Source organism: Sinocyclocheilus grahami, unplaced genomic scaffold (genome assembly GCF_001515645.1).
Source record: "Sinocyclocheilus grahami isolate Dianchi unplaced genomic scaffold, SAMN03320097.WGS_v1.1 scaffold16.1, whole genome shotgun sequence".
NCBI classification, from domain to species: Eukaryota; Metazoa; Chordata; class Actinopteri; order Cypriniformes; family Cyprinidae; genus Sinocyclocheilus; species Sinocyclocheilus grahami.
Window position 1 is genome coordinate 520,097 of NW_015505195.1, and position 17,338 is coordinate 537,434.

At 36.2% G+C, this 17,338-nt stretch overlaps 1 protein-coding gene across 1 annotated transcript in view; it reads left to right on the forward strand.

Moving 5' to 3' along the window:
• The window catches only part of LOC107549680 (voltage-dependent R-type calcium channel subunit alpha-1E-like), a 161,860-nt gene that overhangs the window by 35,241 nt on the left and 109,281 nt on the right, over positions 1–17,338 (forward strand). Inside the window, exon 4 of the mRNA XM_016230858.1 lies at positions 11,333–11,599. Coding sequence (XP_016086344.1) covers positions 11,333–11,599 — 267 coding nt within the window. The remainder of the gene's footprint in view (positions 1–11,332; positions 11,600–17,338) is intronic.

Here is a 17,338-nt window from a genome sequence, read left to right on the forward strand (position 1 = left end):
GCTGTGGATCGCCGGATCGGCTTTCACCATGGATGAAGCGGAGTCCAGCCCGGGGTCGTCACATGTGGTTGCCGCAAGCCCGCCTTACACTCCTTCGTCGAATCCGCTGGCTGCGCCGTTCTCAAGCCCGCTCGCCTCTGCTTACTCGAGCCGGCCTCCACAAACTCTAGGCCGCAGCTCACTCTAGGCCACGGTGTGTGACGCTGTTTCATTGTGAAAGTGAAACTACTTTGTTTGGCCTTCCAAAAGAGGACAAGACTAGACCAAGACTCAGTGGTTAAGTTGTATTTACAATACTGTTCCAGAACAGTTTAACCCAAATATTCAGATGTGTGCAGCACATTTTATGGAGGACTGTTTCCTGATCCTGGTAGAGTAGACTACAATGCCGGCTGTTCTGACTCACAGACTGTAAGTACGTTTTTTATATTTAAAGAATTTGCCACTGACGATTCAAACGCGAGTTTTTTGGGCAGTGTAGAGTAGGGCTTGTTGTTTGTCATTTCTCAGATCACAAATGCAGACATGGTTTTATGTTTACACGGCGCGATGCAACGCAACGCGTAAAAAGACAGTATACGTCATTATAATCCGTAATTATGTCCCCACTGGATGCAACAAATGCCTCGTTTATAATGGGTTTTAATGTTATTGTCTCGTTGCTCCGGTCGGACAGGGCATCATCACAATATGGTAAGGGGCGTAATATTTCCATCAAATGCTTGAGGTATTCGGCCAATCACAACGCACTGGATAGCTGGCCAATCAGAGCACACCTCGCTATTCAGACCGATGAGCTTTGTAAAAATCAACGAGTTTCAGAAAGCCGGGGCATAGAGGAAAAACAATAATGTACAATATGTGGAAAATAATGTGTTTTTGAACCTTAAACTGCTTAAACACATTTCATTACACCAAATACTGTTCTTTTTAGCAACATCATATGACCCCTTTAACATCTTGTGGAGTGAAATGCTGCGTTTGTAAGAAACAAATCCATCATTGAGACATTTTAACTATAAACCATTGTCCTGTCTTCTCACATCAAAATCCACAGACATATTTGTTTAGAACTGTTTTTGCTTGTAAACTGTGCTTGATCTGTGCATATTTCTCCCCTCAATCGACTTTTTCACTGGAGAAAGCAATATTATGGACTTTACTGTGAATTATTGTGATGTTTTTATCGGCTGTTTGGACTTTCATTCTGATGGCACCGTTACGATAAAGAAAAAATTCTCAACTACATTTTGGATGGTCTTTTTTTTCAGTGTTTAATTTTAAGTAATTTTTGTTTACATTTGTACATTAAACATGTAAAACTTCTGTAAAACCAATGTAAAATCTGCGTCCTTAAGACAAATCTGTTGAGAATCTAGTCTTCAAGGGCCCTTTGGTTCTTTGCAGCTTGAGACAAAGTACAAAGACAAGCATGGAGCAATTGTAGAGGGAGGTGAGTATAGTGGGGGTGGGAGCTTTCAAGAGCATCGCTCCATGCTCAAAACATAAAAGTGATGAGAAAACAGCAGGCCGGGTGAATGTCAGATCTTTCCTTTGCTGTGGAATCACTCACATACATGTTCAGGTCGCATTTAAATATCAAAGATGACAACGTGTTTGGAAACCCGCGGCATACCGGTGAAAGTCTGTTTTGGGATATAATGGCATTAACCCCATTTTGGTCTTATATGTGATTATGACAAATAGATGCAGTGCTGTTCCTTGAGTCATCATTACAAATTAGGTCTTAATTAATGTGTTTGACCTACCTGTTGTGCACCTGGGATAGTCTGAGAATTGTGTTTGGCTGGTGAAAGATTGTATGTGTGTGTGGTTGCTCGTTCTCTTTAGATGCTTCATCATTTTGCCAGCTCCATACCTCTATTGGGAGGCCACAGTCATAGCTCATGTGTGATGATAAGTAATGTTTGTTTGGAGAACGGGCTGATAGATGGAGACAGCTAATAGGGGCATTTCATGGAAGCGTCTCACACCTGCTTCCAGCATTATACAATCTCATCATCTCCCCCTTGTGGTGCATAATGATACTGCATTAACAATCACATTTTTTTGTAAGTGTCAGTTGTTGTTGTTATTTTTTGTTTTTTTTAGTTCACAGAGGAGTTCTACAATATCAGGAGAAAACTATCCATTAGCATTATCATTCATCTCAAAGGCAGTTGCTTTTTTTGGGGAAGGACCCCCAAGACGTATATGATTTGAAATCTTTTAGATGCATTTCTTAAAATCAGTCATTTGATGCATAAATGCCATGTAACTTCAGCAAGGAAAAAAAAAAGATTTTCATATATTTTTGTATGTATGTTTTTGCTTCACATGTTAAAAGTTTGTATTTAGGGTGATATAGTGTCACTATACTCACAATATATTTGCTACAGATTTTCTGGTGAATTGTGAATTATTATTTTTTTAATAATAGTGTCTGGTTTCCAAATAATTTCAGTGAAGCAATCCAATGCAAAACCCTGATGCAACAGTTGGTGCTAGGTCGTCTCATCGTTTCATTAATATTGCTGTTTAATGAATTGTTCTATTGGTGCATTACATAAATTGAATCATCTTTCTTTGTTTCATTATATATATATATATATATATATATATATATATATATATATATATATATATTAAAACTCAAATATATATATATATATACATACTGTGTGTGTGTGTATGTAAATATTATTTCAAATATTAAATCATGTCAAAAAACAAAATATTTTGATACAGCTGATAACTCTTTATTGAAGTTTTTTTTTAAATCCCTGTGAAGAAAATAAATGTAAAAAATGCTTTCAGAACCAAGGCTGCTGAAAAATTGGGCAGCACTGCTGTGCCCTATTATCAGTAGACCTTAGTCAGGGAAGCCCCATATTTAATTTTTGACAGGAATGAAAATGAGTCTGTAAGGGACAGACGTACAGTGCATTCGGTGGATTGGACTGTTTTTAAACAACATACTGATTTGTACAGTATGTGCCATTGTAAAGACTGCAAGTTTCTCAAAGCCTCATTTTCATGTGTTAAATTCAATGTGGTGTTTAACCTGATGAAAGTCTATAGAGTGAATAAATCCCTTGGTTAAAGATTTTCCATAAGTCAAGAGTACACTTAGTTAATTCTCCTTTGGGAAATTAGACCAAAATAAATAAATAAATAGCAGAAATAGATTTTAGATGCCTGAAACTGTATCAGTGATTGGACATTTGTGACCTTTAACATTGATTGTTTACACATTTGCATGCACTTTTTGCATGCAATGTCAATTACATTATCACAATCAAAAATCTCTCTTTGATCACATGGAGTGATGCTTCACTTTCAGATACTGACCGTAACTGAACCCTGCTCAAACCAACACATCACACCACACAGACAAATACTAACATCTCACATACACAACACTACCATCTTCCTTCACCTCATCCTCAGCCCCATCTGTCCCTACTCTGAATCTCTGACGCCCTTGTCTGTGCCAGCGGGGTGAGGGCCAGGCATGCCATCCATCCTCCCCTGCCATATGGATTATAAACCTCCGGCAAACGCTGCCAGGACTGTCTCCTGAGGGAAGCTTTTGAATGGCCACTGTACAGGAAGTGTAATTTACAATGCTGCTCTGATCTCCTCTCCAAATGCCAGTATGAGTAATAACATTAATTTGACTTCATTTTAATATTCAGAGCAGCAAAATGTACTTTATAGAGATGGATTATTTAATTTAAAAAATAGGAAAACTGTGCTATGGCATTGATCAGGAAGTCTGATGCACTTGTTAGAGCTTGTTAGACTTGCAGATTTTTGCCAGCTGTTTAATTTTTCAACATAAGGTTTTATATACAGTCCTGTTTGTATGCAGCCAGCAGTTATAAATAATCCTCATTCATTCATGGCTCTCTGATGCTAAGTTTCTTTAAAATTTACTAGTCTTGCATCATCCATTAATTTAATTACTTATTTTGCTTTCTAGACAGGCTAGAGGAGATGCTACTGGTTTTAGACTGAAATCCAGGATTCAGGAGTCTCTGTTTTGGAAATGAGACATTTTAAAAAATCTTATTAGAAACATTATCCTTGCAAAAACATACTGTGGATATACCATGGTACAGTGAGGATGCCAGATGGTACTAGAATGATACTTTGATATGTACTATGTTACTGAATGATCAGTGTCATATACTGTGATATGTACTACACATGACTCTCCAATGTTCAGTCATTTTATTTCTCACCCATTTGATTATTATTATTTTTTTTTCATGGAACAAGAAATGTTGTTGAATTTACAAATTGCTCTTTTTCATTCAATGACAGTCAGTTAGGATGAATGCGGTCAAAAGTGTAAAAGTTTCAATAAATAATGAATAAATAAAATCTGAAATATCCCATACAGCAGTTACTCTCCAGTGTTGTTATTGTTACCTTAAACCAAAACTGTTCAAAAAAAAAAAGAAAATAACGCTGAAATAAAATTAAATATAAATATTAGATGGAAAACTTACACTTAAACAAAAAATAAGCAATGTTGAAAATAAATAATTGAAATAAAGTTTAAGTTAAAGAAATTAAAGCTAATTTGAAAGATTGTGTAATATATATATATATATATATATATATATATATAACTAAAACATGACCTAAAATGAAAATTGAAAATATGTAGATTAAATCTAATTTAATAACATTAATTAATGAATCAATTAATTCTAAACAATAATACTAAAATAACACTGTTATTCTCACTGGGATTTCCTTTTACACTGTTGCTTCAAGCTGCTACCACTAGATAGAGCCAGGTGTCTGTATACTACAACACTAATAGACATTGACACTAAACACGCATTATAAAGAGTAACAGGTGTCTCTGAGCTTGGATTTGCTATTCTTATCTTATATCTGATGTGTTTGTAAATTCACAGTGCAAGAAAAAGCCGTTTTGGCTGTAATCAGCCCTTCAAATGATTATATGTTTGAGGATGATGTAGTGTGATGATCACAGCATGCACAATAATTAATATCCTGTTTCATGTTGTTGTTCGTAGTCTTCCTGTTGCCCTATGCAATTATACATTTCTGAATCACTGCATGGGAAGGTATAAACAAGACTCAGATATCTCACAAAAACAAACACATTTACAGATTTTTGCAGATTTTTCTACTGTCTTCCAACTGACAATCAGTTGTCGTACACTAAAATAAAACTGAGATTATTTTCTGAATATGCAATTTATATAAGCTTGAGTTATGGTTTCAGCCCAGTCAGTTAAGATGAGGAGAAGATGAGGCTGTTGCTAGGTAACAGAGCACAGAAAACACAAGCCAAATCGCTTGAATTAGGACTTGGTTGAGAGACTGCACTGATCCCATAGATGGGCTTTATTTAGTCTATGTGAGTTGTGATCAAGTGCTCTCGTCTGGGCTTTGTGTTGCTGGTGCTTTTGTGGTGTCATTTCTAAGGCGATCATTTCAAATGCTACCCAGGCTCATTATGCATGAAACAAGATGTGAGAAAATGTGTCACTGTCACTAGATTGTCCAGGACAGGGTGTGTTTTTTCCTGCTGAAACTGTATTTCTCCAATTTAAATGACATTTTGGAAGACGTGTTACAGATACCTGATCAAGTTCATTTTAAGATGTCCGAAAGAAACAAGGGGGCTTTAATGAGCGAATTTGTGAAATGTATTGTTGATAAAAAAGACGAAAGATAATTAAGTCCATAAAACACATGTGGTGTTGCAATAAAAATGATAAGAAAACTTCTGGTTAGTGGCACTCAAGGTGTGTTTCTTATTTTGCAGCCTCTCATTTCAAATTCCAATTGAGTTGAACACTAAAAACAGAAGGCAATTTGTCATTGAAGACAAATATATAATGGATTAACTATCCACGTTGTCCATTTGTACTATAAAAGAAATGAAAACTCTGCCCTTTTTAAAGGAATACACCCCAAATCCAAGATGTAGATGAGTTTCTTCATCGGAACAGATTTAAAGAAATTTAGTGTTACTTCACTACAGGTCCTCTGCAGTGAATGGGTGCCGTCAGAATGAGAGTCCAAGCAGCTGATAAACACATCACAATAATCCACACGATTCCAGTCAATCAATTAACATCTTGTGAAGTGAAAAGCTGTATGTTTGTAAGAAACAAATTCATCAGGAAGATGTTTTTAAGATGTTTTTAACTTCAAACCATCGCTTCAGGCTAAAATACACTTCCTCTATCCATAATATTGCTTCATTCTCCAGTGAAAATTATGTCGGTGGATTTTGATGTGAGTGAGTGGACTTTTTTCACCGGAGGAAGCGTTAATATGGATTATGGACCAATAATGGATTTTTTCCCCATAATAATTACCAACATGCAGACTGAAGTTGTGTTGTATACTTGTAAGATATAACCAGTAAACTATCCCTGTAAGAACTTGTGTTTGGTCTGGAAGGATGATTCGCAATCTAGATATATTGTCATCGGTGGTATATTTCAGTTGAAAGTTGCATTGTAAATGAGCATGTAAATCCTGCAGGTTGGACGTTTGGATTGTCTGTAGCATACAGTGGGTACGGAAAGTATTCAGACCCCCTTACATTTTTCACTCTTTGTTATATTGCTGCCATTTGCTAAGTGTCTCTGAATGTGACAGTGGGTGTACATATAAGATCACAGCTGTGAAAGGTGTCTTTTTGTTGAGTGCAGCCAACAACGGGAGGAACAAATGATAAATTCAACGTGTACAGTCACCATGGAGACCACTATTAGGATGACAAGGACACTACATTATGTGGGAGCGGAGATGTCTCGTAGGTTCATGCCTCTTGGTAAGCTTTTAATTAGTTGGGGAAAAAAATACAAAACTTAAACAGAGAGACCAGGGTCTGCTGATTTACCTTGGATTGAGGTACTAATAGAACTGTCAAATTAATTGTGTTTTCTGTGATCAAACACAGACCCATTGGACAGAAGTAGGAGGAGGGAGAGAGAAAGACAAACACAGAGAGACAATTACTAGTCTAGACATTACATATTATAAATTATTTATTTTCTGATCGAGTTTATGAAATTAACTGGCTCACGAAAGGCTGTGGGAATCAGTCATTTTTTTGTATCACCCTGTCTTTGGAAAACAGCAACAAACAGGCAGTTTGTTTGTCATATCTGACTCAAATCTGTTTAGTTGTTTATAATGTCTACAGCTACGTCTGAACTCATTTTACTCATATATAAGGCTTCACTATGTAGTGAATATTGAATGAGTAACAAACAAGCACAGTATGATGAAAATTATAATAATAATGCCTTACATTTATATAGCGCTTTTCTGGGCACTCAAAGGGCTTTACATAGAAGGGGGAATCTCCTCAAAATATCCTCTTGAGTTTTTAAAGACACGGGGAGAGGCAAAATTCACATTTTCTTTGCTTTTCCTCTCAATTGCTGTAAAAGAAGTCTCTTGGCAACTTACGGAGCTTAAGTCAAAAGGAAAAATTTAATAAAACAATAAAAATAAATTTAAGCTATATATGTGTGATTTTATTTATATAAGTATTATTTTAGTAACATTGAGATGTTATTTTAGTTTCGTTATTATTTTGAATTATATTTTGAGCTCTCATATTAATTTTTGTTAAAGTTTTAGTAATTTTGTTGTTTTTGTCATTTTTATTAGTTTTTGTTGTTTTTAAATGTCTGTATAGTTTTTATTAATTTTTATTTCAGTTTTATTTATTTTAGTAAATCAAGTTAAACTAAATGAAAATGTGAAATGATTTGAGTAGAGTTTGACTTGAACATGTTGCTAACCTACATATAATGGTATGATTCTCTAGTAAGCATAATAAACACAGCACAAACAAATTCCATAATATGAAACTTTTTATATATATATATATTATTTTTTTCAATATAAAATGAAATATGTTTATAATGTCTGCCATATAGATTTATTTATTTTAACTGAGCTCTGTGCAATGCATTCTGGGACTGCACTCTCTGTGAACAATGCATTTGATGCTTATCATATTAAGATATTTATCTTAAGAGGCAATGTAATTAAGAAGCCTATGGAAAAGCCGAGAACGCAGCTATGGTGACTATGACTAGGTTTTGGAACAGAGCAACAGTTCCTCTGTCAGCACAGTCAGGCTCTGACCACTCCCATGCTTTCCATAAGGCTTATTCAACAGAATATAATGAAAAGGTGTTGACATCTGATGAATGCACATGCTACAGTACTTCCTCCCTGCTTCTTTCTTTCTACCATTGTCTTTCTCTCTCTCTGACACACTTTCTCTCATTCTATCACCCTTGCACACACACACATACACTCTTTTTTTTTCCATCGCCTGCATGGAGCACAACTGTACTTTCGCATTCTGTGAGTAATTGGCCGTTGAGGATGGACACTGACAGCTCAGTGTGTGTGTGTTTGCTGTTTTATTTATAGTAGACCTCAATATAGGGCTTCTACTTAAGTGTACTACTTCACCTAGTCATCTCAACTGATATAAGTGTACACTACCCAGTGTACTGTATCTGTAATTGGGGCAAAAAAAAAAATCACAGTGTTCCACACAGGCACACCCTAAAGGCTATTGAAGATCATCAGAGTCATCAAACTGTATTTTACATTTCCCCCCTCTGCTCATCATCTGTGCTTCCTAAATCATTTGTTTCTATTGAGGATGGACACTGACAGCTCAGTGTGTGTGTGTTTGCTGTTTTATTTATAGTAGACCTCAATATAGGGCTTCTACTTAAGTGTACTACTTCACCTAGTCATCTCAACTGATATAAGTGTACACTACCCAGTGTACTGTATCTGTAATTGGGGCAAAAAAAAAATCACAGTGTTCCACACAGGCACACCCTAAAGGCTATTGAAGATCATCAGAGTCATCAAACTGTATTTTACATTTCCCCCCTCTGCTCATCATCTGTGCTTCCTAAATCATTTGTTTCTATTCACGTTTGAGGGAGAGAGAGGAGAAATGTCTTTTCATTCATCTTTTTGTGCTGTTTTGCAATAATAACCTCAATCTGGATTCTGGAATGATCTACTGGGTCATTGGACTATTGCAATTTCCATCATCATTTTTATTAGCTGCATCCATTTTTCCCCTCTTTTTACAGTTGACTATTATTAGCGGGTCCTTTCGTGCCCTTAAACTGTTCTGCTCATTAATTTTAAGCAGATTAAGTGACATCATGGAATGCCTCACTGTCTCGCCTTACATTTGTTGTGTGCGGTTATTTGCTATAAGTTTAGGTTATTACTTGGTTTCTTCAATTCTCTGTGCAGTTCTCTATTTTTCTGTGGTGAGGTAGAGGTGCTGTAATTCTTCAAATTAGAATTAGTTCTTTCTTTCTTCTTTGTCTTCTTTTTTTAATGGCCCAACTGGGAAGGAAGTGGTAATAACCTTTATTGGTGTTTTTATTGCCTCTTTAACGAAATGTAAAATTCAGCTGTATCTTTTACAAAGTAGTATTTTGATGGCCCAATATGGGAGAAAAGAGATGTTAAATGTTAAACTCTCTTCTATGGGTAATTTACAGAAACGCTTGTATGACAACAAAGGACAGAAACTTGGAATATACAGTACATTGAATTCAAATAATGATGTGCCATGTTTCAGGAGAGTACAAGGCTTAGTTCTGGGTGCTTTAAAGACAAATGCACACTGCATTACTCCTGCACAAATATCTCTGAACTCTGACAGCATTGTTCCACTGATCATGTCATGTCTATTTGTGACAATTTGTGTCGTTACCAGGCCAACAAGTACATTCTCTAGCAACAAGCCTGTGAGTAGATCTTGCACAGGCACCGGAAGAGTGACTTTTAAACACCAATTATCTCTGAGCTCAAAGTCAACTGAACAAGCTCAGATGCTCCCAGAATAGAGACAGGTGCTGTTATAAGTGAAAAAGATGTTACAATGCTTGAAATGGATATTCCTCAAACATTCTGGGCTTTTCTTTATTTGACGTGTAAATAAACTTCACACTGAAACATTCAGGACGGGACTTTTATTTACAGGTGCATCTCAATAAATTAGAATGTCGTGGAAAAGCTCATTTATTTCAGTAATTCAACTCAAATTGTGAAACTTGTGTATTAAATAAATTCAGTGCACACAGACTGAAGTAGTTTAAGTCTTTGGTTCTTTTAATTGTGATGATTTTGGCTCACATTTAACAAAAACCCACCAATTCACTATCTCAACAAATTAGAATATGGTGTTTATTGAAGGAGAGAGGTTGAAAAGTAAAAGGGCGTCAGCGGGAAAGGAACTTGTTTCAGAGACCTAGCTTTTTATGATGTTTTTCTTTCTTTCTTTCTATTTTGCACTAGAATAGCCTAGTTCACTGGGCCTTTGTTAAGAAAATAAATTCTCAAGCTAACTTTTCATGTGCTTTCTGAGAAGGAACTACATGAAAGAAAGTCCTCAACGCGAATGCGTTTTTAAGATATTTTACGTAGTGAACAGTTTAAACTTTTGATGAAAAGTGTATGTAAAAATGAGAGGAAAATGCTTTCAACTCCCTTTTTTAATCGCTCGTTGATTGACAAAATGTACGTTAATATTGACGCTATTGTAACCTAGTGTCGAAGAAAACCAAAGGAAACCTATTCAAATCATATTTGCAAGTCTATAAAGGTTTTTTGTCTCGCTTTCAGATGAATTTGCGCACTGAGTGTCGGCTGGAGAGGCAGTTCGCGCTGTGGTGAGGGGTGGCCAGGCGCGCGTGCCAACCTTAAACAAACCACATCTGCGCCTCACAGCGCACACAGTGAAGATGGAGCTTGTTGAACACTGTCGCTGACGCGTGGAAAGACTAAAAAAGACACTAAAACATTTCAATTAAGTAAGTGAGATGGAAGAGTGACGAAGGAGTTCAAAACAGACCCGGGGAGATTAAAAAACGATGGCTTTTTAGTTTTACCACGGTGTACAGAAAATGGGAGCTGATTTCTACGGTTCCTCAGAAAAGAGTTTGCTCTCTTCCTGCTAAAAAGAACATCTTCATGGGATGTACGACTGGATATTCGGATTATAAACGGTTTTATTCCCCATTTTTCTTTCAGGTAATGTTACTTTTGGTGTTTTGGCGATTGTAGGGATGTCTGTTGGAGTAAGCTACGTGTTGCGCGTGATTTGAGGATTTATCGGTCGTTTAATAAATCGTCGTTTGTCATAGCAGGGAAACTCTTGCAGTTTGGATGAATATTTGCACTTCAATGTGTGGAAGTAAACGTACCTCTTTTGCACCTGTTTACAAAGGGGCTTAGATTTCTCTGTTTTTGCTCCACACAGAATGGCTCGCTTCGGAGACGATGTTCCCGGTCTGCTGGGAGCCGGGGATGGGGGTTCGGAGCGCAGTCGGAACCGGGATGCACCGGCGGTATCCACAGGTGGAGTTTCACCAGCCTTCAAACAGACCAAAGCGCAACGAGCCCGAACCATGGCCCTGTACAACCCCATCCCGGTCCGACAGAACTGCTTCACCGTCAACAGATCGCTCTTCATCTTTGGAGAGGACAACATCGTTAGGAAGTATGCTAAAAAGATCATAGAATGGCCATATCCTTTTGTCAAAACGGTAAAACACACCCTGCCTCCTAAAAACACACGCTCGGTGTTGACAGCACATGCAAATGTGTTGTCAACACGTATTTACATAAGCATATGCAACTCCTGTGTTCATTTCTGCTGATCTGAAACTCAAAATTGTTTACTCGAAATCAAACTTATAGGTTAAATTTGTTACAGTCCCCTCAAAATCTCTACCTTAATTTGAGTTCAAGAGTTTTTGTTATAGGACTTAAAGACTCACAAAAAAGACTATTAATTAAAAAAATTTGAATGTTTATCACACAACAGGTGTATTCAAGTCTTTTTCTTTTGTATGAATTGCATGTTCATAAAATTTATAATTCATAAAATGCATTTATAAAAAAATGACAGATCTATAAGTTAGTCAGAAATACATATTCAAAATGTAATTCATGCAAATAATGACTCTTCGAATACAGTTCGATATTTTTGTGGGGCTTAAAGTCAGAAATATATAACTGTCTGAGTATTGCAAAAAAATAAGTGAAAAAGAAAAATAAAGCAGTTTTTTGTTGTTTAAAAATATTATTGATAATTTAAAGATACGATTTCTGCCAGTCATTAAAACGTTTTTTTTTTTGCATACTCACATGCCTTCAGCACTACTAGACTAGTTTTTAGTCATTAAATTGAATTTTTGTAGATAATTGTAATAATAATAATATATTATTAGAATATATTTTTTCAATACAAATATTACATGTCTAAGAATTTATAGATTTATTTTTTAATCATCTCTGATCTTTCTCACTGACTCACTAACATAGTGATTTGCATGTGCAAGATCTGCTTACAGACTTGTGCATGAGATTGTACTCATTGACCTGGTAATGACACAAAAGTAAAAATGTATGCATTCTGTTTGTAAACGCATGGAACATTTCAAAATACACTTCCTGGTGTTATGCACTACATAATTCATTGAAGTGACTTGCTTTCAGGACCATGGACAGAGACAGTGAACGTTCCACTATGTTTTCAAACTCAGAAAAAAGTAATATATCAGAGGCAGGGCTTTATAATTCAGGGTTAAGAAAAACATGTTTTAGCATTCCAAATTCCAATCTGTGATTAGACACTTTTATTGATGATGAGGTTTATGTTTTGTTGTGAGCTCTCTTTGTAATTAATGCCCTGTCAGGATGGTTCCTAATGATGAAGAGACATAAACAATCGTTGATGATTTTGTCAGGAGAGGGAGGAGAGATCTACCACATAATCCCTACAGGAGGTGTTTGGGTTTGCATGTCATTGATTACAGACTTCAAAGTGCCATGTTGTGATTAAAAAAAGCCTTCTCTATGATGCAAATAAGATGAGTCAGTGACAGGAGATGATAAGCCCGTCGACCATAGTTGTCACAGGTGCGCACTACTGGAACAATTGTTGTTTTTTTCATTTGCCCTTTTTTTAATGCCACAGCAGACGGTCCAGACATGACTGTGTGGCTTAGCATTTACGTAAATCAGGCAGAGCTCAGTGACTAACTGTAAAGAAGTAAAAGCCTTGCTGTAATCCAGTTATTTTTGTAATCCAGAGTTTGCTGGTTTAAAGCATTAGTGTTTGAGTTTTAAAGTCATTTTAGGGAAAGTAAGAGTGTTTTTTGACAGCCATTGTCAGGTGGAGCACAATGCATATTATGTAGATATTACAGGGTTTCGGTGGGTCTTAAAAAGTCTTAATTAGCCCTTCCATAAATTAAGGCCTTAAAAATTCATCATATTAAATGTTGCATGCATTGCTAAAAGAAAGTAATATCTTCCTCAGTATTTCTGTCTTGTTTTCCAATACAAATACCTAAACATCCTTAAATCAAGATACATTTACTTGAGTTGCAAAATGAAGATAGTAAGTCTTGTTTTCTGAAAAATGTATAAAAATTAAGTGAGTTTATGCTTAAAAGAAGAACAAATATCTGTCAATGGGGTATGGAATTTGTTCTTGGTTTAATCATAACTTCCTTTTATCAATTTCACAGAAAACAAGACTCTTTATCTTATATAATTTGCTTATGTAAATGGGTCTTGATTTAAGAATCTTCAAGCATTTGCACTGGAAAACAAGAAAAATACTGAAGAAGAGTATCACTTTTTTGCAGTGTGATCAGAAGGTGCAATAAAAGTTATTCCCATATTCTAGTGAAGAAAATGGGCTGTAGCATTAATTCACCTTTGCTAAAAACTTCAACACCCATAATGCACCTTTTTACTTTTTTGTGCCACCCATCTACTGATCCAGTTGTCTGTGGGCGGGAATACAAAAATGCGGAAATTTGATCTCTAGTTTTAACAAGAGCTCTGGAGCTGTCAAAAGTTTGTTGGTTTATTTGTTTTGTGTCATCTGGCAGACTTTTGGTGACAAATAAATGAGGATATCTGGATGCATGTAACATGGAGAAAGAGTACACATTGTTCATTTACATATACTACTGACATAGCAAAAATACAAAACTGGTTGAAAATTTGCCAACTTACCCTTTTAACAGCCAAAAATATAGCGTTATGATTATTTGTTTGTTTATGTTTTAAAAAGCTCTCTTTCAGTAACATTTGATGTTAAATTTGAAATCAGAAAAGCAGCTATTTCCTCAAGTCTAAAAACAAACGTCTAAATGCCAAATGAGTATGCATGCTAAAAAGAGAAACATCTCACTATGCAGGCGAGGGCTTTAAAGTGTGAAACAATCTGAGCTTTACACAGAGGTGTCATTTCCAAAGAAGAGAGATGATAACGTGTCAGTGGACAGTATGTGTTTCCATGCTTTCAGCTGACTCTAATTCTTGCCTTGTGTTGAATGTCATTCCTGTTGTTTTAAGTGTCATGAAGGAATGAAATTAGAGCGGGCACATGCTGCAGTCATGTGACAAAAGGTTTCGTTGTTTACTGATGCCTGTTGTAAGACAGTAACATGCTTAATGTTAAAAGCTGTTCAGCAACCTAATGATGAAGAAAGAGCGAATGAGGCTGGTGATATAATGGAAATGTGCTTGTCTGTGTTGATTTATACGTCTTTGTGCTTTCCCTCTTTTATTTGTGACAGCGTGACTGTGTGTGTGTGCCTTCATGGTAAATTCAATTATAGCATCTATCTGGTCTTGGCTCTCTTGTGTACCTAATGGCCCACTTGCGACATAATGCAAGTGTCAGTGTCTGTGATCACTTTAGGCAGATTTTAAGCATATGGTCACACATCTCTCGCTCTTAGAATGAGAGCTTCAGGGGACTGAAGAGACGGAGGCTCTGCTAATGGTGCTGTAATGACTTGGCGTTGCCCCAAAATAAATTCAAGAGTCTGATCCTCAGAGAAAGGAGCAAACTACATCCCTATGGGTGTGATACTCAAGTGTATTACAAGAAAAGCTCAACAGCGTAATTAAATATATGTTGTAGACTCATTATGTTTTGGATTTGGAGACATTAATAGCCAATGGTAACAAGTTGCCAGTTTTTTAAATCACTTTAGAGCTGTTCACACTCGTGTGAGGAATAGCTTTCAAGAGTTTTGTTCCAAAACCCAGCAAACAGAGGGAACATTTTTAAAGCATCATAAGCGTGGCACTGAGTCAAAATCTGTTCTAAAAGGTAGGCGTCTTAATTATGCTGCCTCTTAAGGTACCTTGTCTTGATCAAGGTGTCTAAGGTTTCCATTGCATACAGTATATCCTTCACTTACAAAACAATCCCATAATGCATTGTAAGAAACTCTGTGAGATTCTAAGGTGAGAGAAATGTTGATTATAAATACATTTAACTCAGTGCTGAAAAGCATAAATAAAAAATAGTTTTGTTACCCAATGTTTTTTTTTTTTGTTAAAGGGGTCATCGGATGTGACTTTTACAAGCTTTTTGAACTGAAATGTGTGTTGGCAGTGTGTGTACACAACCACCCTATAATGATAAAGATCTACCCAGCATTAATCTCGTTAAATAATTTCCCCTTTCTCAAATCGAGCCGATCTCAGATGCCTGTCTGTGTGACGTCACACAGACAGGCCCCTCCCACGATAGTTGATTGACAGTAGCGTTTCAGCACAGACTGGACTGGTGTCTTACCTCAGACCCGCCCTGAGTGAGCTGTCATCAGTACGCCATTGTTTCACCACGGAGCAGATTTAGACAAGAATGACTGTTGTTGGATGAACAAAGCAGTCGTCATTTACTCCCGACAGGGCAGGGTGCTGAAGACGCAGTGGAATATATTTGTTTCTAAAGGGACTGCGCCCCCGATCTACCTAAATGCGTGTATGTTTGTGCGAATCATTCGTGATCCAGCTTCACCTCCAGAAGTGAGTGTAAGGTTTTTTTAATTAATCTTTGCAAATCGCCTTTCCTAATAATGTGCTAGTTAGCGAGTTTTACGATGAATGCAGCTAAAGTTTACCGTCTCTCAGAGAGTGGCTCGGAAGAGAGGGGCGGGGCGAGCAGATCTCATTAGCATTTAAAGCGGAATGCAATAAAACAGCGTGCTGTAGACAGAGCTGTTTTTGACAGGGTAAAAACTGTGTTGTTTTACACTATCATTGAGACATTTTAACCAAACTATGTTACAGACTTTTCATTAAGACCCTAAAGAATCATATCATCTTGTGGAAAATGGGTATACGATGACCCCTTTAACAAACAGAAACATACAGTATAGAAGAATCACAACAAACTAGAGTGTAAAAAACTAAAACAAATATCGAATTAGTTCAAATAAAATAAAAAGTAATATAAGCTGAGAGAAGAAAAACATAATATATTTTTTATGCTTAATAGAGTATTGCGTGATTAGTTTAGCAGCATACTCTATTGAAATTGTGATAGTTGAGTAAAGATAGTTCTGTTGAATAAAAGTGAATTATTTTACTTGTGTGTGTGTGTGTGTGTGTGTATTTTTATAATTATTAGACTTTGCACTATAAGATTAGAAACATGTTGTTGCCCAAATCTATTGAGATTAGTTGTATAGTAAGTCAATTGTCTTTTTGTGTGGCGTGCATAGATGTTGCCTACTGTATATAGGTGTTCCAAATCACTCTCTTAAGAAGTTTGATGATGTTTAGGATAATAGCCGATGCCGATACCGATATATTTCCTTTTGTTTGGAAACAACACCAAGTTTCTCCTGTGTAGAGATTATAAACCAGTTCATTTTAATTTTGGTTAGTTTTTAACAAAAACTTTCTTGTTAGAATTAAATAAACAATAATGAAGTTATTTTATAATGAGAGTACATTGAAAGCTTTGAAAATAACTATAAATCAACTACAAATCACTCACTGCATTTTTTTTCTCTAGTGGTAACCTTAACATTTTATTTGAAGATTTTACATTTGTAGATGGTCTAAACTAAAGCAAAAGAGTTTAGAGCTCTTTGTATTTAAGTTTTCATGATTCATTTGAATATATATATATTACACATTTATGAATACATCTGTATATATAAATAATTTAATGTACAAGTGTCATGTTTGTGATTTTTATTCATGTAAGCTATAGCTTCTGACTTTTAATTCAAAACATACTTGTGATATTATGACATCAGTTACTGCTTTATCAGAAGCACAGTGTTATTTGTGTATTTTACCCAGTGTTGGGTTCGAGTCCACCTAAGTCGAGTCCAAGTCGAGTCCGAGTCTTTAACCAATCAAGTCCGAGACAAGTCCGAGTCCAAAATGGGCCGAGTTGGACTCAAGTCCGAGTCCCAAACAGCCGAGCCCGAGT